Source organism: Tupaia chinensis, unplaced genomic scaffold, assembly GCF_000334495.1.
Source record: "Tupaia chinensis unplaced genomic scaffold, TupChi_1.0 Scaffold000131_1, whole genome shotgun sequence".
NCBI classification, from domain to species: Eukaryota; Metazoa; Chordata; class Mammalia; order Scandentia; family Tupaiidae; genus Tupaia; species Tupaia belangeri.
In genome coordinates this window covers 444,337-446,579 of record NW_006159600.1, presented here as the reverse complement: position 1 = coordinate 446,579, position 2,243 = coordinate 444,337, and the positions used below count along the sequence as shown (strand labels likewise).

General features: G+C 41.9%; 1 protein-coding gene across 1 annotated transcript in view; it reads right to left on the bottom strand.

The window, feature by feature from the left end:
• Positions 1–242: 242 nt before the first annotated feature.
• The window catches only part of ZNF813 (zinc finger protein 813), a 28,862-nt gene continuing 26,861 nt past the window's right edge, over positions 243–2,243 (bottom strand). The window contains exon 4 of the mRNA XM_027770375.1: positions 243–732. Coding sequence (XP_027626176.1) covers positions 374–732 — 359 coding nt within the window. The 3' untranslated portion in view covers positions 243–373. The remainder of the gene's footprint in view (positions 733–2,243) is intronic.

Below are 2,243 nucleotides of genomic sequence, written 5' to 3'. Positions count from 1 at the left end.
TACCTTCATTAATTTTCTCTTCAGCATGAATTCAGATGTGGCTGAAATCTTTTTTTTTTTTTTTTTGAGAGGTTTTTGCTATAAGGCGCGTGCGCTCGCCAGACAAACAGAGACATAGAGACAGAAAGCGAGAAATCGCCCCCCCAGGGGGGATGGTCACGCCGCAATCCCTTCTCCTCTCGGGATCTTGGGCACGCACACACACACGCCCAGCATGAGTTCTAAGCTACTGGGTCCGGGACGCGAACCACAGTTGACTACATGGGAGTCCAATGACATAGCCATTACGCTAACTGCTGGTTCTCAAGATGTGGCTGAAATCTTAATCTAAGCCTATTTTCAAAAAATTTCATAGATCTGTTTCCTGAATAGCTTAGGTTATTTTTAGCTCCATTTTCCTTATATATGTCTTATTTTTGTAATGTTGATATGCACTACTTCTTACTGAAACATTTTCCTTCACAGGAAAATTACTCCAAAATTTGTTATGTTGTTGATATCTTCTACCAATTAGATATCTGTTATAGGTTGTAATCATTCCTTCATAAGTTTTGTCTTCATCTACCCATTGATTTGTCTCAAACTTGTGCATATTTTGTTGGAATTCCCTGAAATAAAAATCATCAATGTCATGACTTTCAGATCTTTTCAAAATCATTGCTTGGGGTAATTCTCCTTTGTTACTGTCCTCTTTCAGTGATGATTCCTTGGTCACAGATCTAGCAGAGATATCTGGAAGATATAAAGAATCATAGGCTTTCAATGAACTAGAACTGTAAAGTGGATATTTATTTTGAAAACATAAATGAATGTTACACCAAACATAATACTTAAACAAAATCACCAAACTTCTCAACCGTGGTCTGGAAATGTAACAAACACAAAGAAAATAGAATTCTTTAATAAATTAGGGTGACTACACACAATTTAAATTATTTTCATAGAAACCTGGTTTCAACATTTTATGACCAAAGTTACAGCAGCCCTGAAAGAAAGAGGATTTTTTTCGCAATGGCACTCCCAAACACACACCAACTCACAGTAGATATATGAGTGCCTCACATTTGGAGAGAAATATATATTAAAGCTACTTACTGAAAAAGAATAGAGATGGTCCCTCATTTATAATGATTAAAGACTTTCAGGACCAGCAGTTAGCGTAATGGCTATGTTGCTGGACTCACATGTAGTCGACCGTGGTTTGCGTCCTGGACCCGTTGGCATAAAACTCACACTGGGGACAGCCATTGCAGTACACTGAGCTCCATAGAGACAGCGCCAGGGCAAGTGAGAGCCGGATGGGCACTGGGCGACTCTGTGCCTCACGGAGGAAAGATAACTAAACATGGGCAAAGGAGATCCTAAGACACCAAGAGGCAAAATGTCATCACAGGCATTCTTTGTGCAAACTTGCCGGGAGGAGCACAAGAAGAAGCACCCAGATGCTTCAGTCAACTTCTCAGAGTTTTCTAAGAAGTGCTCAGAGAGGTGGAAGACCATGTCTGCTAAAGAGAAAGGAAAGTTTGAAGATGTGGCAAAGGCGGACAAGGCCCGTTCCGAAAGAGAAATGAAAACCTATATCCCTCCTAAAGGGGAAACAAAAAAGAAGTTCAAGGATCCCAATGCACCCAAGAGGCCTCCTTCTTGTTCTGTTCTGAATATCGCCCAAAAATCAAAGGAGAACATCCTGGCCTATCCATTGGTGATGTTGCAAAGAAATTGGGAGAGATGTGGAATCACACTGCTGCAGGTGATACACAGCCTTATGAAAACAAGACTGCTAAGCTGAAGGAAAAATACGAGAAGGATATTGCTGCATACCGAGCTAAAGGAAAGCCTGATGCAGCAAAAAGGGAGTTGTCAAGGCTGAAAAGAGCAAGAAAAAGAAGGAGAAGGAGGAAGATGAGGAAGAGGATAAGGAAGAGGAGAAAGATGAAGTGGATGAAGATGAAGAAGATGATCAGTTGGTTCTAGCACAGTTTTTCTTCCCTTGTCTATACAGCATTTAACCCTCTGTACACAACTCACTTCTTTTAAAGAAAAACATTGAGGGACCAGCAGTTAGCGTAATGGCTATGTCGTTGGACTCCCATGTAGTCAACCGCGGTTCGCGTCCTGGACCCAGTGACTTAAAACTCACGCCGGGCATGTGTGCGTGCATGCCCAAGATCCCGAGAGGAGAATGGAGGAGAAGGAATTGCGGCGTGGACATCCCCCCTGGGGGGTGATTTCTTGCTTTCTAT